The sequence below is a fragment of the Labrus mixtus genome, chromosome 3, assembly GCF_963584025.1.
Source record: "Labrus mixtus chromosome 3, fLabMix1.1, whole genome shotgun sequence".
In the NCBI taxonomy this organism is placed as follows: Eukaryota; Metazoa; Chordata; class Actinopteri; order Labriformes; family Labridae; genus Labrus; species Labrus mixtus.
Genome location: NC_083614.1, coordinates 34,700,647 through 34,726,128, shown reverse-complemented (window position 1 = coordinate 34,726,128; position 25,482 = coordinate 34,700,647). Strand labels below are relative to the sequence as shown.

Genomic DNA, 25,482 nt, shown 5'->3' with positions numbered 1-25,482 from the left:
GAGGGGAATCCCACTGTGACATCACAAGGAGAGCACATTAGAAACAGAGCATTTTCCTCTGTGTTGTAAGACTTATGCAGACCACAAACAAAGGACTGGATGGTTTATTTCACATGTTGTGGGTCAGTAGACTCTCAGGTTACACAGATAAATGTTCAGAAACACTGTACAAGTTTTTATAATATGTCCCCTTTAAGATAAGATAATCCTTTATTCATCCCACAACGAGGAAGCCTAAGTGTGCAATTCAGACTGTGTAGGAGTTTGTCTAGATTTCTGTTCAATAGAAAGAAGAAATGATCCGATATCAGGTGTCTAAGACTTTTAGATTTGTTGCCGTGGTAACAAACAGGTACCGGTAACGGTTGATGTTTAGAAGGGTTTTAAAACCTTTGATGTAAATCAAGATATAGTATCAGGATGAGGCTGATTGGATTAAAAGACCAAATCAAAGCAAACAGTTCTGATAGTTCGGACGTTTCAGCTTTCATGTGTTTTTATTGAAACTGATGCGTGAAGCTGCAGGACGTATCGTCATCGTCAGCATCACTAATAAAATGAAAAAATGAAAAAAACTAAAATAACAAAAAGTTGTGATATCAGCTTCACAAAGTGCACAGGGCTGTAACAAAGAGAGATTTTTATTTTTGAAGTATTTATGCAGTGTTGAAGCGTGAGGAGCAGCGGAGCGTTTTTATTCGCTGCAGGGGTCGGCCACACGCGCCGTGAACAGCAGAGCGTTGATGGTCGACTCTCTGATGAGCAGCAGGAACGGACGGTCGGCCATGAACACCTCCCGGTTTAAGTTCAGGGAACGCCCGATCGCCACCACAGCCGTGGCTGCTGCCGCCTCACTGCCCTCCTCGTTCACCTGCAGACCAAAAGATAGGTTCAGTCAGAAAGACACTCAGGTGTGCACAGATCGACAACACCTGACCTCCACCTGACCTCCTCAAAAGCAGCTGTCAGTGATGTCATAGTTTGTAACTGACCTCCAGGAAGGCTTTATGGAAAGCGTCTGAGATATGGAGACCTTCACCGCCTTCCTCCAACATCCCTGAAACACACAAACTGTTTTCACATCTGCTGAAAATATGGAGATATCCTCCTGATCTGTTCACACATGCTGAACAGCCAGAGACTATCCCTGTCAGACAGGAAGGGGGGGGGGGGCGGTGTCTCCTGAGGTAAGACGTGACGTTCAATGAACGACGTGGAAGTGTTGAACGAAGCAGCAGAGTCCTCCATAGGACTCTATGATGAGAATATGTGTGTTTGTATCAATGCTACATGTAGTTGAAGAGAATCTCAATCTGATCTAAAGAGTGGAGAAGAACAAACTGGAGAACAGGAAACATGCAGCAGCAGGTTGATTAGAGCACGGAGATGGTAGAGGTGGCGTGCAGACAGTCAGTGGTCATGCAGCGATCACAGGGAATAAAGGTCACCACCACCTCCCACTTGCTCCAGGTGAAGACCCCTCACCTGGCAGGCTGGCCATCTCAGAGCTGAACAGGTCGGTCAGTCCCATCGCCTCCAGCTTCTCCTTCAGACTGAAGCTGTCCTCCACCCTGAAGCGAGGGACGTGGACGGCGACGGTGACTTCACTCAGTCCATCCATCCAGCCTGTGAGTTTCTTCAGGTCCAGGCCCTCCTCCACCTCAACACACACACAAGATTAAACAGGAAACACCTGAATCCACGTTCTCTCCAGAGGAGTACCACAAGGCTCTATGTTAGGCCCACTGCTTTACCTTAAAACTACTTTAACGTTATGCAGATGACCCTCAGATCTTTGTTCCCATCATGATTTCAGACCAGATTTTCTCTTTGTTTACATTTAAATCTTATCTGCATGAAAACTCTCTTTTTATACGTCACTGGAATGCTGATGTGCTGTGTGTCCACCTAGCGGTTTTTCCAGACAGAAAGGCGCAGATTGAGCGTCGAGAAGTCCGTCCTGTCTCCATGACAACTGTCTGTTGAACGCGGTCGCTGTATGACCAACACTGCTCCGTTACTTTTTACTGCATCTTTTATATTTGAGATCGTTTATTTTCCGATCAGACACGGAGTGAAGAGGATGTGGGTACATGACACGATCTGTAGGAGACAAAACTAGTATGGGGAATATCAAACATTTGGAAAAGAGCGATGGAGACGTCAACAGCGCCTTTCTGAAAAGATGAAAGATTTTCAACTTGAGCACTTCAAGCGGCTGCACAAAAAAGCAGAGCGCTCTGAAAAAAAAAAAAAAAAACACTGGGCGTTGCACATTTTCACCGGACGACCGTCTGTAGCTGCGAATGCTCTCTACTCATTGAAAACAATTTTTTTTTTAAAATGCTGGCGCTCAGAAAAACACGCTAGGTGGACACTGGGCCTGAATCTGTAATCTACAAACTGTCTAACTCGCAGTCAGGGTGAGCAAATTAAATGGATACAGTTTTGGTTTGAGGCGTTCTGTAACGACGGCCAGAAGGAAGGAGATCACACTCAACAAAGAGTTCAAAGGTCAGGATGTGTGGAGTGTTACTGACGACATGCTAACTATAGTTATTGATGATTTTAATCGGCACATAAACAGGTGTGAAGACGTGAGGATTACCTGACTGAGCGGGGTGCCTCTGGTTGGCAGGACGATCACCATGGTAATGTCGTCGCCGAGGTACGGCATCTCCAGCACCTGCACCTGGTCGTCAGGGAAGTACTTGTACCTGAACTTCTTCTCCTGGTACATCAAGTTGACCGAGCAGGTGCGACTCTCACTGACGTGGAAGTCTGAGGCGTACACCAAGTCTTTGTTGAACTTGTTCTTCCACTGACCCTGAGAGACCAGAAACACGTCAGATACACGTCAGATACACGCCAGATACACCCCAGATACACGCCAGATACACCCCAGATACACGCCAGATACACGCCAGATACACCCCAGATACACGTCAGAAACACGTCAGATACACATCAGATACACGTCAGATACACCCCAGATACACGCCAGATACACGCCAGATACACGTCAGAAACACGCCAGATACACCCCAGATACACGCCAGGTACACCCCAGATACACGTCAGAAACACGCCAGATACACGTCAGATACACGTCAGATACACCCCAGATACACGCCAGATACACCCCAGATACACGCCAGATACACCCCAGATACACCCCAGAAACACGTCAGATACACCCCAGACACATGTCAGATACACGTCAGATACACCCCAGAAACACCACAGATACGTCAGATACACCCCAGATACACCACAGATAGACCCCAGATACACCCCAGAAACACGTCAGATACACCCCAGAAACACGTCAGATACACGTCAGATACACCACAGATACACGCCAGATACACCCCAGAAACACGTCAGATACACGTCAGATACACCCCAGAAACACCACAGATACACGTCAGATACACCACAGATACACGCCAGATACACCCCAGATACACCACAGATACACGTCAGATACACCCCAGAAACACGTCAGATACACCAGATACACGCCAGATACACCCCAGAAACACGTCAGATACACGTCAGATACACCCCAGAAACACCACAGATAGACCCCAGATACACCCCAGAAACACGTCAGATACACGTCAGATACACCCCAGAAACACGTCAGATACACGTCAGATACACCACAGATACACGCCAGATACACCCCAGAAACACCACAGATACACGTCAGATACACCACAGATACACGTCAGATACACCCCAGAAACACGTCAGATACACCCCAGAAACACCACAGATACACGTCAGATACACCACAGATACACCCCAGATACACCACAGATACACGTCAGAAACACGTCAGATACACCCCAGAAACACGTCAGATACACCCCAGAAACACCACAGATACACGTCAGATACACCACAGATACACCACAGATACACCACAGATACACGTCAGATACACGTCAGATACACCACAGATACACGTCAGATACACCCCAGATACACGTCAGATACACCCCAGAAACACGTCAGATACACCCCAGAAACACCACAGATACACGTCAGATACACCCCAGATACACCCCAGATACACGTCAGATACACGTCAGATACACCCCAGATACACCCCAGACACGTCAGATACACCACAGATACACGTCAGATACACCCCAGACACGTCAGATACACCACAGATACACCACAGATACACGTCAGATACACCCCAGACACGTCAGATACACCACAGATACACCACAGATACACCACAGATACACCACAGATACACGTCAGATACACGTCAGAAACACGTCAGATACACCACAGAAACACGTCAGATACACGTCAGATACACCACAGAAACACGTCAGATACACCACAGAAACACGTCAGATACACCACAGAAACACGTCAGATACACCCCAGAAACACGTCAGATACACCACAGAAACACGTCAGATACACCACAGAAACACGTCAGATACACCCCAGATACACCACAGATACACGTCAGATACACGTCAGATACACCCCAGATACACGCCAGATACACGCCAGATACACGCCAGATACACCCCAGATACACCCCAGATACACCCCAGAAACACGTCAGATACACCCCAGAAACACCACAGATACACGTCAGATACACCCCAGATACACCACAGATACACGTCAGATACACCACAGATACACGTCAGATACACCCCAGAAACACGTCAGATACACCCCAGAAACACGTCAGATACACCCCAGAAACACCACAGATACACGTCAGATACACCACAGATACACCACAGATACACGTCAGATACACGTCAGATACACCCCAGATACACGTCAGATACACCCCAGATACACGTCAGATACACCCCAGACACGTCAGATACACCAGATACACGTCAGATACACCCCAGACACGTCAGATACACCACAGATACACCACAGATACACGTCAGATACACGTCAGATACACGTCAGAAACACGTCAGATACACCACAGAAACACGTCAGATACACGTCAGATACACCCCAGATACACCACAGAAACACGTCAGATACACGTCAGATACACCACAGAAACACGTCAGATACACCACAGAAACACGTCAGATACACCCCAGAAACACGTCAGATACACCACAGAAACACGTCAGATACACCACAGAAACACGTCAGATACACCACAGAAACACGTCAGATACACGTCAGATACACCACAGATACACGTCAGATACACGTCAGATACACGCCAGATACACCCCAGAAACACGTCAGATACACGTCAGATACACCCCAGAAACACCACAGATACACGTCAGATACACCCCAGATACACCACAGATACACGTCAGATACACCACAGATACACCCCAGAAACACGTCAGATACACCCCAGAAACACGTCAGATACACCCCAGAAACACGTCAGATACACCCCAGAAACACCACAGATACACGTCAGATACACCACAGATACACGTCAGATACACGTCAGATACACCACAGATACACGTCAGATACACCCCAGAAACACGTCAGATACACCCCAGAAACACCAGATACACGTCAGATACACCCCAGAAACACCACAGAAACACGTCAGATACACGTCAGATACACCACAGATACACGTCAGATACACCACAGATACACCCCAGAAACACCACAGATACACGTCAGATACACCACAGATACAGCCCAGATACACGTCAGATACACGTCAGATACACCCCAGAAACACGTCAGCTACACCACAGATACACCACAGATACACGTCAGATACACGTCAGATACACGTCAGATACACCACAGATACACGTCAGATACACCACAGATACACGTCAGATACACCACAGATACACCCCAGAAACACGTCAGATACACCCCAGAAACACGTCAGATACACCCCAGAAACACGTCAGATACACCCCAGAAACACCACAGATACACGTCAGATACACCACAGATACACCACAGATACACGTCAGATACACGTCAGATACACCCCAGAAACACCCCAGAAACACGTCAGATACACCCCAGAAACACCACAGATACACGTCAGATACACCCCAGAAACACCACAGAAACACGTCAGATACACGTCAGATACACCACAGATACACGTCAGATACACCACAGATACACCCCAGAAACACCACAGATACACGTCAGATACACCACAGATACACAGATACAGCCCAGATACACGTCAGATACACGTCAGATACACCCCAGATACACGTCAGATACACCACAGATACACCACAGATACACGTCAGATACACGTCAGATACACGTCAGATACACCACAGATACACGTCAGATACACCCCAGAAACACGTCAGATACACGTCAGATACACCACAGATACACGCCAGATACACCCCAAATACACCCCAGAAACACGTCAGATACACCCCAGAAACACCACAGATACACGTCAGATACACCCCAGATACACCACAGATACACGTCAGATACACCACAGATACACGTCAGATACACCCCAGAAACACGTCAGATACACCCCAGAAACACGTCAGATACACCCCAGAAACACCACAGATACACGTCAGATACACCACAGATACACGTCAGATACACCCCAGATACACCCCAGATACACGTCAGATACACCCCAGATACACGTCAGATACACGTCAGATACACCCCAGACACGTCAGATACACCAGATACACGTCAGATACACCCCAGACACGTCAGATACACCCCAGATACACCACAGAAACACGTCAGATACACGTCAGATACACCACAGAAACACGTCAGATACACCACAGAAACACGTCAGATACACCCCAGAAACACGTCAGATACACCACAGAAACACGTCAGATACACCACAGAAACACGTCAGATACACGTCAGATACACGTCAGATACACGCCAGATACACCCCAGAAACACGTCAGATACACGTCAGATACACCCCAGAAACACCACAGATACACGTCAGATACACCCCAGATACACCACAGATACACGTCAGATACACCACAGATACACCCCAGAAACACGTCAGATACACCCCAGAAACACGTCAGATACACCCCAGAAACACGTCAGATACACCCCAGAAACACCACAGATACACGTCAGATACACCACAGATACACCACAGATACACGTCAGATACACCACAGATACACGTCAGATACACCCCAGAAACACCCCAGAAACACGTCAGATACACCCCAGAAACACCACAGATACACCCCAGATACACCACAGAAACACGTCAGATACACGTCAGATACACCACAGATACACGTCAGATACACCACAGATACACCCCAGAAACACCACAGATACACGTCAGATACACCACAGATACAGCCCAGATACACGTCAGATACACGTCAGATACACCCCAGAAACACGTCAGCTACACCACAGATACACCACAGATACACGTCAGATACACGTCAGATACACGTCAGATACACCACAGATACACGTCAGATACACCACAGATACACCCCAGAAACACCACAGATACACATCAGATACACCACAGATACAGCCCAGATACACGTCAGATACACCCCAGAAACACGTCAGATACACCACAGATACACGTCAGCTACACCCCAGAAACACCACAGATACACGTCAGATACACCACAGATACACCACAGATACACCACAGATACACCCCAGACACGTCAGATACACCACAGATACACGTCAGATACACCACAGATACACCCCAGACACGTCAGATACACCACAGATACACCCCAGACACGTCAGATACACCACAGATACACGTCAGATACACGTCAGATACACCCCAGAAACACGTCAGATACACGTCAGATACACCACAGAAACACGTCAGATACACGTCAGATACACCACAGAAACACGTCAGATACACCACAGAAACACGTCAGATACACCACAGATACACCACAGATACACGTCAGATACACCCCAAAAACACGTCAGATACACCACAGATACACGTCAGCTACACCCCAGATACACGTCAGATACACGTCAGATACACCACAGATACACCACAGATACACGTCAGATACACGTCAGATACACCACAGATACACCCCAGAAACACCACAGATACACCCCAGATACACGTCAGATACACCACAGATACACGTCAGATACACGTCAGATACACGTCAGATACACCACAGATACACGTCAGATACACGTCAGATACACCACAGATACACGTCAGATACACGTCAGATACACCACAGATACACGTCAGATACACGTCAGATACACCACAGATACACGTCAGATACACCACAGATACACGTCAGATACACGTCAGATACACCACAGATACACGTCAGATACACCACAGAAACACGTCAGATACACCACAGATACACGTCAGATACACCACAGATACACGTCAGATACACCACAGATACACGTCAGATACACGTCAGATACACCACAGATACACGTCAGATACACCACAGATACACGTCAGATACACGTCAGATACACCACAGATACACGTCAGATACACGTCAGATACACGTCAGATACACCACAGATACACGTCAGATACACGTCAGATACACCACAGATACACGTCAGATACACCACAGATACACGTCAGATACACGTCAGATACACGTCAGATACACGTCAGATACACCACAGATACACGTCAGATACACCACAGAAACACCCCAGAAACACGTCAGATACACGTCAGATACACCACAGAAACACGTCAGATACACCCCAGAAACACCACAGATACACGTCAGATACACGTCAGATACACCACAGATACACGTCAGATACACCACAGATACACGTCAGATACACCACAGATACACCACAGATACACGTCAGATACACCACAGATACACGTCAGATACACGTCAGATACACCACAGATACACGTCAGATACACGTCAGATACACCACAGATACACGTCAGATACACCACAGATACACGTCAGAAACACCACAGATACACGTCAGATACACGTCAGATACACCACAGATACACGTCAGATACACCACAGATACACGTCAGATACACCACAGATACACGTCAGAAACACCACAGATACACGTCAGATACACGTCAGATACACCACAGAAACACGTCAGATACACCACAGATACACGTCAGATACACCACAGATACACGTCAGATACACCACAGATACACGTCAGATACACCACAGATACACGTCAGATACACCACAGATACACGTCAGATACACCACAGATACACGTCAGATACACGTCAGATACACCCCAGAAACACCACAGATACACGTCAGATACACGTCAGATACACCACAGATACACGTCAGATACACGTCAGATACACGCCAGATGGACTGGTTGTCATGCACCCCTGCTGAGAGTTATTCAATGGAAAATGTTTCCCTCTATGCTGACAATATCCTGCTTTATATTTCTTTTGCTTTGTCACATGTTTCAGGATCAGTTCAGATTATTTCCAGGCTTTAAATTAAACTACTTCTTATGAAATTCAGTCTAGATTACTTCTTTGTAAAAGTTTCCAAGAAGGTCACACATTATCAGAAATCCACTTCTCCATGTTGGAGAAGTCTCAATGATGAGAAAAGTCCATCCTCTCCATCTTCTGCCTGCTCCACTTTTCAGAAAATGTGTGCTCAAACAGGCCGTTAGGAGATTTTCTCTTCATGACATCACAAAGGGCAGTAGCCCCTCCCCCAGGTGGGTGACACTCCCACAGCTAGGTGTTTGTTCTGCCCTCTGAGTCTGCCTTCTCACCGTAAACAATAGGACATGGAGCGAGAAAGACAGAGTACACCCAAGCCCTTCCAGAGAGGGGGCGTGGTCAGACACAGCTCATTTACATATTTAAAGGTACAGACACAGAAACAGCCTGTTCTGAGCAGGGCTGAAATAGAGGGGTTGAAAGACATGATCAAACACCTGGACAATGTAGCATCACCTGACTCCTGGACTTCAGGTGTGTGTGTGTGTGTGTTCGGTACCTTGAAGTAGATGGTGTTGACGAGGACCAGGATGGTGTTGGAGTCCAGCGCCCCATGTGGCAGTGTGTCCTGAATCAGGTTCTCCGTCTTGTTAGAGATCCAGTCGTTGATGGTTATCCGAGCCTTATCCGGGTTCTCCTGCAGAACAGAACCACGATGCTTAGAGTCAAATCTGAGCCCTGATTGGTCCATTGTGGACAGGTGTCAGGTTACCTTGAAGTTGAGGGGCAGCAGCTTGGCTCCGTAAACCATCTCGCTGATGTTCTGGTACGTCTCGTTGAAGATCAGAGATTTGTCTCCGAACAGGCGGTTGGCGGAGACGAGCTCGGTGGCGTCGCCCTTCTTCCTGTAGAGACGACAGTTGAGTTTGGCGAAGAAGAAGTGCACCTGATCGGACGTCTTCTCTTTGATGGTGTCGAACTCAAACACCTGCAGAAACAGGTGGTCAGTGAGGGGAGTCTGCAGCAGGTTCTGTCTGCACGTTCTCTCTTACCTTCATGATCTGCTGCAGTGTCCTGTTGCACGCGCCCAGTTTGGTCATGGCGAACGCCGTGGAGATGCTGATTGGAGACATGAAGATGTTGGCGTCCGGCGTCCTGCTTAGGGACAGCTGTTTGTACAGCGACAGGGCGAAGCGACCGATGGCCTTGGACAGCTCCCACACTCGGGGGTTAGTGGACTCGGGGACCCGCTCCGGCTCGTCGGTCGGGTCCTCGGGGGACTCGAGGTCGGGGCTGCGGTAGATGCAGCGTGGCTCCAGAGGGAGGTCTCTCGGTTTGGCGCCGCAGATGTCGGCATCTACGGCGAGGGCAAGGAGGGCAAGGGACGCCAGAACCAACAGCCAATCAGCAGCCCTCATTCTGAGCGCCAATCAGAGGAGAGCAATCAAACTAGTTCCAGGAAGAGTTTTACCGTTTCATCTCGAATCACAAAAACTGATTAAAAAACGTTTTTAAACAAGACGATCAAATATTTAAAAGTGAACCACGATGTTTAAAACGGTGATATTTATTTATTTAATAATAAACAGCAGTTCCTCGAGTGTCCACTTTAGCCCGTTTTTATCAACATGTTTACAGAACTGGACGAGGTGGTCTGAAAAGTCGATTTCTACGGAGGCCCTGAAGGGTCAAATGTTAAGAGTAGCTCTACAGATCTACAGTTTGTGATAAAAACCATGAAGAACTTCAAAAACACAAAATGTAAACATTAAGTGAAGAAGCAATGCAGTGACTCCCACACACACAAATGAAAACACCACAACACACACACCAAAACAACACATCAACACATGCAGTGACTCTCACACACACACACACAGTGACACACACACACTCGGCCGTCAGCCGTCGTGAAGCGTTCATTTGGTCTCATTAAACCTGAAACGATCGTTTGATAATATTTACACCTCAACGGATCAAATGATTAAAACCTCACGCAGACGACCAGTCGGTGAACCTGTCTAACACATCCAGAGCTCACCTGAAGGAGGAAGCAGTGAGATGTTACCTGAGCAGGTCGAGCAGATTCAGACGGCGTTCTTCAGTTTGAGCTGAAGTCAGGTCAGCGTCCTGCAGAGCACTGAAACATCACAGCAACCTTTGAGACATTGATCGTCTGTCAGTCAACAGCTCGCAGCGCCAGGAACATCTGATCAATAACACAGTGCAGGACACTCAGCTGACCAGCAGGGGGCGGGGCAACACGAGGAAACAACACACTCAGCTGACCAGCAGGGGGCGGGGCAACACGAGGAAACAACACACTCAGCTGACCAGCAGGGGGCGGGGCAACACGAGGAAACAACACACTCAGCTGACCAGCAGGGGGCGGGGCAACACGAGGAAACAACACACTCAGCTGACCAGCAGGGGGCGGGGCAACACAAGGAAACAACACACTCAGCTGACCAGCAGGGGGCGGGGCAACACGAGGAAACAACACACTCTGAGGACATGACGACTTCAGGGTTTAAGTTTCATGAAATTTATTGTTCAATCATAAATATTATGTGCAAAAAAAAACATTTAAAACAGGAAGTGACAAAAAACAGCCAACACGGGTCTCTGCTGTCAGGGATCCTGGTGTTCTGGTCTCTGCTGTCAGACTAAAGGTCCTGGTGTTCTGGTCTCTGCTGTCAGACTAAAGGTCCTGGTGTTCTGGTCTCTGCTGTCAGAATAAAGGTCCTGGTGTTCTGGTCTCTGCTGTCAGAATAAAGGTCCTGGTGTTCTGGTCTCTGCTGTCAGAATAAAGGTCCTGGTGTTCTGGTCTCTGCTGTCAGACTAAAGGTCCTGGTGTTCTGGTCTCTGCTGTCAGACTAAAGGTCCTGGTGTTCTGGTCTCTGCTGTCAGAATAAAGGTCCTGGTGTTCTGGTCTCTGCTGTCAGACTAAAGGTCCTGGTGTTCTGGTCTCTGCTGTCAGAATAAAAGGTCCTGGTGTTCTGGTCTCTGCTGTCAGACTAAAAGGTCCTGGTGTTCTGGTCTCTGCTGTCAGGGATCCTGGTGTTCTGGTCTCTGCTGTCAGGGATCCTGGTGTTCTGGTGTTCTGGTCTCTGCTGTCAGAATAAAGGTCCTGGTGTTCTGGTCTCTGCTGTCAGAATAAAGGTCCTGGTGTTCTGGTCTCTGCTGTCAGACTAAAGGTCCTGGTGTTCTGGTCTCTGCTGTCAGGGATCCTGGTGTTCTGTTCTCTGCTGTCAGGGATCCTGGTGTTCTGGTCTCTGCTATCAGAATAAAGGTCCTGGTGTTCTGGTCTCTGCTGTCAGAATAAAGGTCCCGGTGTTCTGGTCTCTGCTGTCAGACTAAAGGTCCTGGTGTTCTGGTCTCTGCTGTCAGAATAAAGGTCCTGGTGTTCTGGTCTCTGCTGTCAGAATAAAGGTCCTGGTGTTCTGGTCTCTGCTGTCAGGGATCCTGGTGTTCTGGTCTCTGCTGTCAGAATAAAGGTCCTGGTGTTCTGGTCTCTGCTGTCAGACTAAAGGTCCTGGTGTTCTGGTCTCTACTGTCAGGGATCCTGGTGTTCTGGTCTCTGCTCTCAGAATAAAGGTCCTGGTGTTCTGGTCTCTGCTGTCAGACTAAAGGTCCTGGTGTTCTGGTCTCTGCTGTCAGAATAAAGGTCCTGGTGTTCTGGTCTCTGCTGTCAGACTAAAGGTCCTGGTGTTCTGGTCTCTGCTGTCAGAATAAAGGTCCTGGTGTTCTGGTCTTTGCTGTCAGGGATCCTGGTGTTCTGGTCTCTGCTGTCAGAATAAAGGTCCTGGTGTTCTGGTCTCTGCTGTCAGAATAAAGGTCCTGGTGTTCTGGTCTTTGCTGTCAGGGATCCTGGTGTTCTGGTCTCTGCTGTCAGAATAAAGGTCCTGGTGTTCTGGTCTCTGCTGTCAGAATAAAGGTCCTGGTGTTCTGGTCTCTGCTGTCAGACTAAAGGTCCTGGTGTTCTGGTCTTTGCTGTCAGGGATCCTGGTGTTCTGGTCTCTGCTATCAGAATAAAAGACCTGGTGTTCTGGTCTCTGCTGTCAGAATAAAGGTCCTGGTGTTCTGGTCTCTGCTGTCAGAATAAAGGTCCTGGTGTTCTGGTCTCTGCTGTCAGAATAAAGGTCCTGGTGTTCTGGTCTCTGCTGTCAGACTAAAGGTCCTGGTGTTCTGGTCTTTGCTGTCAGGGATCCTGGTGTTCTGGTCTCTGCTATCAGAATGAAAGACCTGGTGTTCTGGTCTCTGCTGTCAGGGATCCTGGTGTTCTGGTCTCTGCTGTCAGAATAAAGGTCCTGGTTTTCATAGAGTCCAAACTGAGTCCATTCATTCACACCAGAGTCCAGCTTATATCTGACAGTCTGCAGGATCGGTCACACCCCTGGTCTCCTGCTGGTCTCCTGCTGGTCCCAGCAGGTTCTGGACTACACCAGACTATCTAAAAAACTAAAGTTTCTATAAAAGTCTGAGCAGGTTCTGGTCCCATGAGAATCTGGTTTTTGGGGTCAGAAGAGTTTGGGTAGCTGTCTCAGACGGCTCAGGTCCAGGATGTTCCCCACTGATCCTTCTGTCTGACGGCTGCTCGCCCTCACTAAAGATGGCCGCCCGCTGGAAAAGTTCTCCTTGTCGCTGGTTAGCGGTTTGGAGCTGCTAGCTAACAGCTGCATTTTGGGCCTCAGGTCTCTGATCAGCTGACTCTGTGGGAGGAGCTTCACGTTCAGCGCTTCAGTCAGTGGGCGGCGAGCATCGACCTCCTGCTCCTCCTCGTCTTCCTCTTCGATCAAGCCGTACCTCTTCATGTACTTCCTGGTGGCCATAGACATGTTGCTAGGCGACATCAGCAAGTCATTGGAGGAGGTGGGGGCTAGTTGGGGGGCGTGGCCTCCCAGAGACAGCCTGCTGAGCTGAGAGTCACTGAGGTAGCGCAGAGCAATGGCGTTGGCCTCCAGACTCATATCCACACTGCCTCCAGGAAACAGAGAGCTGGCTGACGGCTCGGACACGCTCAGTCTGGACAGGACCGCCAACGGGTTGATGGACGCCAAGGTGCTACACACACACACAAATTAAAAGCAGCTGAAGTGTGAGCGTCTTAGTGTTCCACCAGAGGACGCTTGAAAATTTGGACTACAAAAATGTGTCAAACTCAACAAAAAGCTGATCCCCAGGTGAGACCAGCTGATCCCCAGGTGAGATCAGGTGAGACCAGCTGAGCCTCAGGTGAGACCAGCTGATCCTCAGCTGATCCCCAGGTGGGACCAGCTGATCCTCAGCTGATCCCCAGCTGATCCCCAGGTGGGACCAGCTGATCCTCAGGTGAGAACAGCTGATCCCCAGGTGAGACCAGCTGATCCTCAGGTGATCCCCAGGTGAGACCAGCTGATCCTCAGGTGAGATCAGCTGATCCCCAGGTGAGATCAGCTGATCCCCAGGTGAGACCAGCTGATCCCCAGGTGAGTGTGTACCTGCTGCTCTCCACAGTTTGGCGCTTTCTTCTTTCAGACTCCGTCAGATCTTCTTCGTGCAGATCCACTCCGAGCTGCTGCAGCTGTCTCAGAGTGGCGCTGACCACGGGGTCCCCTCCTCGCCGCTGCTTCCCCCGGGACGTCGAGGAGGACGCCGACGAGGAGGCGGAGGAGTGTGAGCGGTCAGGAGCTGCAGGGGGGCTGCTTCTCCTGGAGTCGTCGGGCTCCTGCAGACGGCTGTTGAGCTGATTCTAAAGGACCACAGAACGTGTTCATGAATCAGGATATAAATAAAGATTATGATTCAACAGGTCGTCTCTCAGGTACCTGCAGGTTGTGGTAGAAGCTCTGCTGCTCGTCTGCAGGCGTGAACATGCTGGCGCTCTCCCCCAGGACGGGACTCTGCAGCCCGCTGAAGCTGAAACAGAACATCATCATCATCACTGTAATGTTCCTTTAGAGGGGCGACCCCCCCACCCAAACACAACCTCCAAAATAAAGGAACACGATCTGTAGGAGCTGCATTTAAGTTTATTGTATTTGCATTTTAATTTGTTACTAATTTTGTGTGCGCCCTCTATAGGCAGAGTGGCGCGTCTATAAGGGGGAGTGCAGAGCGCACCTGGGAGGAAGGCGGGTCACGGCGCATACCGTCATTGACCGCAGGCTCAGCAGTCGTGTTTAATTATATGAATTACATGTTTTTTAGGTCATTGGAGACACCACACAAACTTTTTGGTTTACTTTGATTTGCAATAAAACTATCAGCAACTTTAAGAATCAACACTCACTGGATTTATTTTGGATTAAGTCTGCACGTTTGATGAACTGTTCCCGTTTCTTCCAAAGTGGTAAAAACAAGAAAACATTGGAGAGGTTACAGGACAAACCTAATTTTTGAGTTTTTGCTAATTCACGATCCTTCATGAACGTCTTCTACACGTTTCACTGCCCCGTTCAGACATTTCAGAAACTCATTTACAGAATGTCGGTGCGGTGTACAACTTGATTGGATTGGCAGTCCAGCCCGTAGATTTACCATGAGCCCCCCCCTTGTTGACGTCACAAACAGACAACACACTCACCTGTATGCAGCAGCCTCCTGATCCGGGACGTCAGCGTCCTCAGCAGATGTGTCAGTGTGTGTGGGGGGTTTGGGTGAGGACGGGGGGCTGTTGTAGTAGGTGGGAGGAGCCTGGACCTCCTGCCCAGGATCCCCCCAGAACAGGCTGGCCCCTGAAAACTCCCAGAGATATAATGAGTCACCTGTCACTCAGATTACTGTCTGCTCATCAGGTGAGTCTTATCACCAGCTTCCTGTCTCACCTGTTCCCACGGCGACGCTGGCGGTGTTCCGTGGCGTCTGAGTGTCGGCCTGCCGGCTGGAGGTCTGAGGTTTCCCCTGCGCCTCCAACAACATCTGCACCTGAGGACGTCCAGAAACACCAAACACTGTTACCATGACAACTACAAACACACTCCCAGGGGTGCAAACTCATCAGGGATGAAAAAGGTGACATGGATCCAAACCTCCTAGGGGGGTCCGGGGGCATGCCCCCCCAGGAAGACTTTTTTTAAATATCAGCTTTAAAATGTGAATTTACAGAAGATTTTATCATTCAGACAAAAGAAGCAAACAATAAGAAAGAAAGAAAAACACAATTGCTTGTCGATATCTATGTTCTGTTCTAACTTTTTGATAAAGCTTCAGTGAAACATGAAAAACCTGTTGCTCCCAACCTTCAGTGAGGGTTGAGAGTAAATTTGCAGAACAGGTCTTACCATGTTCCACTAAGGGCTGATGTGAAGGACAGTCACTCTGCAGGTATCTCTCAGAGTCTGAGAGAACATCATCATACAGTCATCAAGTGTGACAATATTTTATCTTCTATCATTAAATATGAAACATTATAATATATGAACCTGATGTTTTATCTCCTGTTGATTCTCATTAAGTTTATATTCTCTCTCTTATTACGTGTTGACCAGCTGTCACTTTAATGTTTCCTGAGATAATAATGAAGCAGAGAGCTGGATGAAGTTACCTTCAGAACACATTTCTCTCTCTCTTTACCTCTGGATACCAAACATTATGATCAGACAGCATGTTTCACAGAAATCTTTCCAGTGTTTTCACGGAGAAATAACGTTATGTAAATGAGCCATGTGCTGCACATTGAGTCATTGAATCAGGTTTCATGCTTCTGGTCGGCGCGACGATATTGCGCAATTGCGAGAGGAGGGTCTGCGTAGGGTCTGAGGACCCAGCTGTGCACCTCCAAGATTTTGTAACAACGCGGACGGATTCGCGCCGACAGCGTTGTAATGATTGCAATGGTGTGTTGAGAGGTGGCGCTCTGACTGCAGTCAGTATGAAACGTGCTCACCGGCCGCAAGAAGCTCGCGTCACAGATTTACCCCCCCCCCCCTTCCTCCAAATGTTTTTATTGCAGATCTAAATGAATCACACAAATGACATATTTGGGATCCAAAACGGCAAATTTCACCGAAAGGTGACAAGTTTGCACCCCTGCACTCCACTCTGGACCAATCAGAAGCCTCCTGAGATTACTCATCAACAGTTTCTGAATCTCTTATTATAAAAAAAAATACAAAAAATGTTGTCAAGTTTAATGACATTCAGAATGAGAGGTGCATTGTGGGAAACGTAGTCAGAAGGTAATTGATGAGCGTCACTTATATGTACCTCTACATCACAGCTGTGAACACGGCTACAAACTATCAGGCCGGCCTGACTGCAGATTATTAAATGTGTTCTCACCTGAGCCTGCAGGAGGCGCAGCTGTCTGTCCTGAAGGAGGAGGAGCTGATAGGTGTCGACCGGTGTGACTCCGCCCCCCTGATCACAGCACTGATTGACACAAGGCGGACGGGGGAGCCAGGGGGCAGGAGTCACCGGGTCTGCAGGGGGGAGGCTGCAGGGACAGGGAGGAGGAGGAGGACCAGAGGGAGGAGAGGAGGGACTCTGTGAGGGAGGAGGTGCTGAGCGTTTTGAGGAGGGAGGAGGAGTACGGTAATGGGAAGACAGAGGAGGAGATGGATGGTTACTGGAAGGAGGAGGAAAAGGAGGAATGTAGTGATGGGAGGATAGAGGAGGAGGTGGTAGGAGACAAGAAGGAGGAAGAGGAGGAGTTTGATGATGGGAGGATGGAGGAGGCGGAGTTTGATGATGGGAGGATGGAGGAGGAGGAGTTTGATGATGGGAGGATGGAGGAGGAGGAGTTTGATGATGGGAGGATGGAGGAGGCGGAGTTTGATGATGGGAGGATGGAGGAGGAGGAGTTTGATGATGGGAGGATGGAGGAGGCGGAGTTTGATGATGGGAGGATGGAGGAGGCGGAGTTTGATGATGGGAGGATGGAGGAGGCGGAGTTTGATGATGGGAGGATGGAGGCGGAGTTTGATGATGGGAGGATGGAGGAGGAGGAGTTTGATGATGGGAGGATGGAGGAGGAGGAGTGTTGTGGTGATGTGGAAAAGAAGCAGGTGTAGGAGATACAGAAGCAGAGTGAGGACAGGAGAGAGTAGAAAGAGTTTGATGACGGGATGAGGGAGGAGGGGTGTTGTGAGGATGAGGGAAAGCAGAAGGTGCAGGGTGGAGTCCTGTGGAGGAGGAGAAGATGGAGGTGCAGTTGTAAGTAAGTAAGGAGCAGCAGGTGCAGGGCTGCTGCAGGTTGGAGTTGGGGGTGCTGTGGAGGTGAGGAGGAGGAGCAGGTTTGGGGGCTGAGTTGATGTTTCTGGTAGGAGGAGCAGACTTCCTGTCAGCGGGGGGAGGAGGTCTGTGGGCGGAGCCAGCGTCCTGCCAGTTGTGATTGGAGGAGAAGCTGCTGTCAATCAGCAGAGAAAGTTCAGGAACAGACGGCTGAACTCTGCGAGACTGAAAGAAAAACAAACACTGATGTTTGATACAGATGTATTATTATTGATCAGGTACAGGTGAGCTGGGACTGACCTGCTGGGCGGGGGGGTGGGGGTTCGGGGACGGGCGTGGAGACAGATCTTCATCTTCCACTCCAGAGTCCTGATCGCTGATGGACAGACCAGCTGCAGGCGGGACAACGCTGAGAGGACAAAACAAACATCAGACTCCAATACGTCTTCTCTGATTGGTTCAAAACTTCTCCAGGCGTTTGTTCTTTAACATTCGTTAAGTGAGCTAGACGAGCAGCTGAGACCAGCAGTGGACTCAATAGCTTAGCTAGCATGCTAAGGGAGTTACGGGATAAACACCTTAAAACCTCCACATGATGATTTACATGAATGTTGTACTGTCCCTTTAAACTTGAAACAGTTACCTGTTGAAGGAGCTCTGGGCGTCTCTGAACACCTGAGTCTGTCTGCTGAGATCCAGATCACAGCTCAGAGTCCGACCCTCCACACACACGGCCTGCTACACACACACACACACACACACACACACACACACACACACACACACACACACACACACACACACACACACACACACACACACACACACACACACACGATTTAATTTCTGTTTTTGCAACCACAATAGTGTTTCCATACATTCAGTATATATTTGAATAAATTAACAGGTGTGCTGTTACCTGGTACAGTGTGACAGACTGGGATGCAGTGAGCAGCTGGTAGTCCAGCTGTGGTCCTGGTCCTGGTGCTCGACACTGGAACACCTGAGGAGGTGTTCCAGTGTGCGTGGAGGCGAACAGAACGAGGAGGAAACAGCCGCTCTCTGAGTAAACTCTGAAACAGAAGAGAGACAGAACACTTGGAGTGACCTGGAGGTTAAAGGTCAGAGGAACCATCAGAGACAGAACACTTAGAGAGACCTGGAGGTTAAAGGTCAGAGGAACCATCAGAGACAGAACACTTGGAGTGACCTGGAGGTTAAAGGTCAGAGGAACCATCAGAGACAGAACACTTAGAGAGACCTGGAGGTTAAAGGTCAGAGGAACCATCAGAGACAGAACACTTACAGTGACCTGGAGGTTAAAGGTCAGAGGAACCATCAGAGACAGAACACTTAGAGAGACCTGGAGGTTAAAGGTCAGAGGAACCATCAGAGACAGAACACTTACAGTGACCTGGAGGTTAAAGGTCAGAGGAACCATCAGAGACAGAACACTTAGAGAGACCTGGAGGTTAAAGGTCAGAGGAACCATCAGAGACAGAACACTTGGAGTGACCTGGAGGTTAAAGGTCAGAGGAACCATCAGAGACAGAACACTTAGAGAGACCTGGAGGTTAAAGGTCAGAGGAACCATCAGAGACAGAACACTTAGAGAGACCTGGAGGTTAAAGGTCAGAGGAACCATCAGAGACAGAACACTTAGAGAGACCTGGAGGTTAAAGGTCAGAGGAACCATCAGAGACAGAACACTTGGAGTGACCTGGAGGTTAAAGGTCAGAGGAACCATCAGAGACAGAACACTTAGAGAGACCTGGAGGTTAAAGGTCAGAGGAACCATCAGAGACAGAACACTTAGAGAGACCTGGAGGTTAAAGGTCAGAGGAACCATCAGAGACAGAACACTTAGAGAGACCTGGAGGTTAAAGGTCAGAGGAACCATCAGAGACAGAACACTTAGAGAGACCTGGAGGACTCACCTGTCCTGGAGGGCGGAGCTGAACAGGAACCTCAGACACCACGCCCACACCTGAGGGTTGTACACGTGTGTGACTCCACTCAGCCACCTGACAGGAAGTGAAGTCAGAGAGAGGAAAGTGAGGTGGAGATGGTTATGACATCATGGATAATAATCCCCCCCGTCATCTCTGATTGGTCTAGGAGGATGAGCGTGGTGACTCACAGTCCGACCAGAGGCAGCGTGGAGGCTTTAGGGTCAGACTCCAGCAGCAGGAGCAGCTTCCTGGTCTGGTCCATGGTCAGAAACCTGCAGAGTGACGAGGTCAAAGGTTCAATACTCTCCCTATCAGACCCAGAGCGAGGGACGCCGATGTAACGCCATCGCTGAATTAATATGAACGTTCAAAGACGTGATGACGGCGTTCTTACCCTCTCTGGCGGTTGGCGGCATTGGGCAGCGGTCTGTTGATGCTGGTCAGACTCCGCAGCAGAGCGGTGGCTATGATGGGAACGGATCTGACCGGCTGCACGTCCACGCTGACGGACGGACAAACTGACCACCAGCTGAGACTGAACGCTGTGACATCAGACTGCTGAGAGCATGTCACATGACCACGAAGCTTCAACAGCTGACTCAGATCCAGAGAGAGTCTACTGCTCACACACTGCTGCAACACCTCACACACACACACACACACACACACACACACACACACACACACACACACACACACACACACACACACACACACACACACACACACACACACACACACACACACACACACACACACACACACACACACACAACCCAAAACGTTTAATTTGGGTCTCTTTATGTCAAAAAAAAAAAAAGGGGGGGAGAGCGAGACAGAGAGAGAGAGAGACAGAGAGAGACAGGGGAGCCACAGGAGAGCTTAGAGAGCTACAGCCAACGTACATGGGGCGCACGGCACTGATCGCTACACTACCAGCAACCTCAGTTTGACACTTTCAGAAGACGAGCTTCACATTTGAATACTGTGTGTGACAAGATAAATACACAAACCAGGGGACACTGTGATACCAATGTAACTGCTGTCTCTCCCCCCCCCCCTCCTCTCTAGAGTCCATGCTCACTCAGGTCACCATGTGGTGGACTCTGAAGCTTCAGTGTTTATCCAGCTCTGCATGGGTCTGTAAACCTTTCTGTGTTCTAACCTCTCCATTTTTCAAAAGCATCTCCAATATTGATCCTAGTTTGAGCACGTTTCTGCTCGTGGAGCTTATTAGAAACATGCAGAGGCTTTTTAGGTCGGGTACAATCACTTCTATCTGAACCACTTCTCTTGACCGCTTCCATCGCTGCAACACCTGTTGACCTGATAACTGCTCTCATATCTGGTAAACCGAGGGGCATCCAAAACGGCCGTGTGGGGGGGGGGGGTGTGTGTCTTAAAAGCTCCTACCTTCTCTGGTCCAAAGAAATCCAGAGCATTCAGGAGCAGAATCTAAAGTTAGAAGGAGGACATACTGGCTGCTGCATTGTTGTCAGAGAAGCCAGCACTTCAACATGTTTCCTTAATGATCAGATAGTAAGATACCTTTATCATCTCACTCTCTACACAGCTCACTGATTGGAACTTTAATTCTTCTTCAAAACCCTCAAAGACAGAAAGAGAAACAGCTGGTTTGTCATCAGACACAGACCCTGACCTCTGCAGGTGTCACACTTACCTTGAAGCATTGATGCAGCTCAGCCTCTGATTGGACGACAGTGTCAGGTGTGGTCTTGACCTGTGACGAGAACAAACAGGGAACCACGGCGTCTCCTGGCAGCAGAGCAGAGGGAACCCTGCCTGAGGCTCCGGCCTGGTCCCGACCCGGATCAAAGCGGTCCAGAGTCACAGTGACTCCCTCCTCATCTGGACAGAGGAGAGGGGAGGATTTAATACCAATGAAGCACACACAGCCAATCAGTGTTGAGGATGAGCTGGCGGTGACCTCTGACCTGCATCGACAGACACTGATCCCAGGAAGAAGCAGTGGAGGCGGGGCTTGTTGCTTTGACGGGCATGGCGCTGAGCCAGACGCAGAGCTTTCTCCAGCAGCACCAAGCGAGGCTTCCTGCACACAAACAAACTCCTGCTTAGGAACACACACACGCACTGCAGCTAGCTGTGTGTGTGTGTGTGTGTGTGTGTGTGTGTGTGTGTGTGTGTGTGTGTGTGTGTGTGTGTGTGCGTGTGCGTGTGTACCTGCGAGCACAGAGCTGGAGGCGGAGCTTCTCTCCTGCAGGGCTGCCATCCCACAGAGCTGATCTGGATTTGGGGAAACTGAGCGCAGTGAGAGAGTTCATGGAGCTTCTGTTCAGCAACAAGAGGAGACAAGATGTGGAGTTAAAGACGCTAACATTTCTTCTTTCCTCAAAATCTGACCTGCCGCTTTGCATTGTGGGAAAAAGTATGTGAGGGCGACTGGTCTAATGTAGACTGTAGATTTCTCCTGAATTAAAACGGCATCCATGTTTTCTTAGCTCTCATTTGTTAGATATTTCATTTTGGACCAATCAGAACGAACTACTATGAGAGGAGGCGGTTTAGAAAACAGCCAGAGTGTTTTTGCGTCCAGCGTGGCAGAGTCACTTACTGGTGGCGTGGTGACGGATACCTGCGTCCAACCAGTCACTCTATTTTACCTCACTTTCTTTAGTAAAACTCCGTCCAGGGTGACAGCTGTAACCATGCGTTTGTGTGGAAGATGTTTTTAAGACCTGAGCGTGTGTGGACCAGATTATTATTCTTTCTTTTTTTTTAGAACAGAGGAAGACAACCGCTGTTTTGTTGTTCCAGGAATGTACGATCCTTACAAGTTATACCTCGTTGTAAAGGTGACTAATCAGGCTTTCCAACGATATAAAATACAACAACAATTAGTAGTATTAAAGGGGCGAAATAAGTGACTGAAGGAGGAGTTGAGGAGTTTCCTTTATTAATCTCTGAGGGAAATTCTGGTTTACACTGTTATTGAGAGACATGCCATGGGCGGCTGTGACTCAGTTGGTGGAGTCGTCACCTCTCGACCGAAAGGTTGAGGGTTCCATCCCCAGCTGAGCAACATGTCTGATGTGTCCTTGGGCAAGACACTTAACCCCGCATTGCTGAATGGATTAGTGTTGTACCAACTCTATGATGTAAGTCGCTTTGGATAAAAGCGTCTGCTAAGTGAATTGTAACATTGTAACATGCTTCTCTCACATGTGTGAGTGTGTGTGTGTGGGGGGAGGGGCTACTGCCGCCCCCCAGATAGCATCATGGTGTTCCTTTATGTTTCTATATTCTCGTACCTTTCTTATTTTATCTCATGCTGTGTTTTTACAGATCGTGTGTTTCTTGTCTTGCACTGGTACGTCCCTTTCCGTTAATGTTTGGATGTGTTTTTATTTATTGATCCGACAGGAAGCAGCTGAATGTTTGTCTGCACTTTGAGTCAGAGACAGATTTAATCATCAGAGGCTCAATCTATACACAGAGACAGGACTTATTGACTGTTCATTCTGCTGATGCTTTACTTGTTTTGAAAACCTGCTGCTGTTACACCACAATCTCAAAGTCAGGGATCAATAAAGTAAATCCATCAATCGATCCAGTCCTAATATTGATTTTTAAATCTTATTCATTGTTTCTCTTGTGTTGTGTTTCCTGCAGATGATGTGCAAAATTATAAATGTGACATGCGTTTTCTGTTTCCATGTGTATATTCTTATTGTTTTTATTAATTCAGTTTTAGTTTTTGTACAGCACTTTGGTCAATCAAGGTTGTTTTAAATGTGCTATAGAAATAAAGATTGATTGAATTCCTGTGTAGAGCCGGACTCAGTCCAGGACCATGAAGTGAATCATATCTTCCTCATGAAAGCAATTTAATTAAATATTAACTTTATTTTGAGTCTCTTAAATCAATCCAATGACTTTGACTCACTCTTATACGTCTCTCTCATAAACTGTTCAGTGTGATCATTTTGTTTACATCATTATAAAGTCATAAAGTATTAAATAAGGTGAGCAGGTGTCACCCCCGCAGCAGCAGGTGTGACCCCCGCAGCAGCAGGTGGTGTGACCCCCCGCAGCAGCAGGTGTGACTCCCACAGCAGGTGTGACCCCCACAGCAGGTGTGACGACCCCCCCCCCCCCCCCCCCCGCAGCAGCAGGTGTGACTCCCGCAGCAGGTGTGACCCCCCCCCCGCAGCAGCAGGTGTGACCCCCGCAGCAGCAGGTGTGACCCCCACAGCAGGTGTGACCCCCACGCAGCAGCAGGTGTCTCGTGTGATGACGTTGACTCACCTTCCTCTGATGTTCTCCTGTTTGAAAACGGATTCAAAGACTCCGGACGGCAGAGCCTGGAAGTTCACCGGGATGCTCATCCGTCCTGTGGCCGACACAGAGTCACCGTCAGCGGGAGGCAAAACTCTGGAAACACCGCGGCGACTCACCAACAGCTAACGTTAGCCACGTTAGCTTCCAGCTCGAACCGCATCAGCTGCCTCAGTTAGCTTAACATACCGGATAACTACAATCTCTGTGATGACGTTTAACGATATAACGACGCCACAAACTCAGTAAAACAAGTTTACTCACGATTCTCTTGATATTGTTTTCGTTAATTTAACCGAAAACAGCCCGAAGAAAACAGAAGTTGAACGCTGTTTAATTATGGCGCTGTATCTTGTCTTCTCTGGCGGGGCGACTCAACCAGCCAATAGGAAGCGCTGAAGGAGTGAGTCCGACCAATGGCGTGCCGCTTAGGTTTCTCGTCCTCTTTGTGCTTAACCGGCAGATTAAACGAACAGAAGTCCAACACTGCCTCCTACTGGTCGGATAATGAACTATACATTATTTAAAGGAGCATACTGCAGTTTCTTTGTTTTCCAGCTTGTGAATCTTTTATGTTTAATTAATAAATATATAAATTTAATTCAGAAAGCTTTT

At 48.6% G+C, this 25,482-nt stretch overlaps 2 protein-coding genes across 3 annotated transcripts; both read right to left on the bottom strand.

Annotated features, from left to right (window-relative positions):
* Positions 1-623: 623 nt before the first annotated feature.
* serpinc1 (serpin peptidase inhibitor, clade C (antithrombin), member 1) lies at positions 624-11,663 on the bottom strand. 2 transcript variants are annotated; one of them, XM_061034697.1, is made up of 8 exons: positions 11,514-11,663; positions 10,498-10,864; positions 10,218-10,433; positions 10,005-10,142; positions 2,609-2,827; positions 1,486-1,660; positions 993-1,057; positions 624-871 (listed from the first exon to the last, which is right to left on the bottom strand). In XM_061034697.1, exons 2-8 carry the CDS (start codon positions 10,861-10,863, stop codon positions 695-697), a joined length of 1,356 nt encoding a protein of 451 aa, XP_060890680.1. In that variant the 5' UTR covers position 10,864; positions 11,514-11,663; the 3' UTR covers positions 624-694. The 2 variants fall into 2 exon arrangements, with proteins under 2 accessions (XP_060890680.1, XP_060890681.1); XM_061034698.1 differs by having other exon boundaries at positions 11,487-11,636.
* Positions 11,664-13,702: 2,039 nt separating this feature from the next.
* stil (STIL centriolar assembly protein) lies at positions 13,703-25,265 on the bottom strand. The gene is made up of 16 exons (XM_061034704.1): positions 24,838-25,265; positions 22,753-22,860; positions 22,506-22,621; positions 22,232-22,419; positions 20,945-21,192; positions 20,739-20,822; positions 20,536-20,622; positions 19,518-19,671; positions 19,242-19,333; positions 18,899-19,007; positions 17,708-18,823; positions 16,252-16,351; positions 16,011-16,161; positions 15,253-15,343; positions 14,926-15,176; positions 13,703-14,509 (listed from the first exon to the last, which is right to left on the bottom strand). Exons 1-16 carry the CDS (start codon positions 24,915-24,917, stop codon positions 13,966-13,968), a joined length of 3,519 nt encoding a protein of 1,172 aa, XP_060890687.1. The 5' UTR covers positions 24,918-25,265; the 3' UTR covers positions 13,703-13,965.
* Positions 25,266-25,482: the final 217 nt, after the last annotated feature.

Bases quoted from the DNA above. Each gene is read 5' to 3' on its own strand.
- serpinc1 (XM_061034697.1), bottom strand. From the start codon at position 10,863: ATGAGGGCTGCTGATTGGCTGTTGGTTCTGGCGTCCCTTGCCCTCCTT. The intron at 1,661-2,608 runs GTAATCCTCACG...GTGTGTGTTGAG, and splicing joins GAGGCACCCCGCTCAGTCAG to GTGGAGGAGGGCCTGGACCT. The intron at 872-992 runs GTCAGTTACAAA...TTTGGTCTGCAG, and splicing joins TCCATAAAGCCTTCCTGGAG to GTGAACGAGGAGGGCAGTGA.
- stil (XM_061034704.1), bottom strand. From the start codon at position 24,917: ATGAGCATCCCGGTGAACTTCCAGGCTCTGCCGTCCGGAGTCTTTGAA. The intron at 22,861-24,837 runs GTGAGTCAACGT...GTTGCTGAACAG, and splicing joins CAGGAGAACATCAGAGGAAG to AAGCTCCATGAACTCTCTCA. The intron at 20,623-20,738 runs GTGAGTCACCAC...ACTTCCTGTCAG, and splicing joins ACGCTGCCTCTGGTCGGACT to GTGGCTGAGTGGAGTCACAC.